The sequence below is a fragment of the Bison bison genome, unplaced genomic scaffold, assembly GCF_000754665.1.
Source record: "Bison bison bison isolate TAMUID 2011002044 unplaced genomic scaffold, Bison_UMD1.0 scf7180017863230, whole genome shotgun sequence".
In the NCBI taxonomy this organism is placed as follows: domain Eukaryota; kingdom Metazoa; phylum Chordata; class Mammalia; order Artiodactyla; family Bovidae; genus Bison; species Bison bison.
Genome location: NW_011493802.1, coordinates 12,880 through 13,436, shown reverse-complemented (window position 1 = coordinate 13,436; position 557 = coordinate 12,880). Strand labels below are relative to the sequence as shown.

Genomic DNA, 557 nt, shown 5'->3' with positions numbered 1-557 from the left:
ATCTTCTCTTTTGGTTCTGCCTCTTTGTTTGACTCTGCCTCATATTTCTGTACCTTTTTTTGCTTTGATTCAGTTTCTTACATGCACAGGAACAGGAAAAACACTTTGGCTTTCTTGTTTTCTTCACCTTCTTCAATTGAGTGGCATATGATCGGATTTTCTTTTTCAGGGTTCCTTGTAGAGGTCTTCTGAACCTCATGGTCATCTTTCGTGCCTGTAAAGGCAAGGGAAGGTTACTAGTTTTGAGGAAAGAGCATAAAAACTGAATTGGAAGGGTGACTTCATGAAAAAGGGATGTGGGTTGATGAGGGCTTTTGTGCCAGGCAAGGGCAGTGTAGAGGACTTGGGCAGCAAAGTCAACGAATAACATGGGGAGCGTAGATGGAGTTGTCTTACCTTCACACTGCCTCTGTATCTCCGTTGACAAAGGGTCTTCTTTCTTCCTTTCATCCTTGAGGCAAACTGCATTGCAACTCTTCTTGGCTGCCATGGCTTCCCGGTTACCTTAGTCATGATGATACCATGAAGTGGCCTAACCCCAAATCTCTGCCTCTGAC

The 557-nt window shown here is 44.2% G+C and overlaps 1 protein-coding gene across 1 annotated transcript; it reads right to left on the bottom strand.

The window, feature by feature from the left end:
- Positions 1 to 4: 4 nt before the first annotated feature.
- Positions 5 to 513, bottom strand: LOC104983699 (spermatid nuclear transition protein 3-like; the record flags this gene model as incomplete). The annotated part of the gene is made up of 2 exons (XM_010833214.1): positions 397 to 513; positions 5 to 214 (listed from the first exon to the last, which is right to left on the bottom strand). Coding segments are annotated over exons 1-2 (327 nt in total), but the record flags the coding sequence as incomplete, so codon positions are not given.
- Positions 514 to 557: the final 44 nt, after the last annotated feature.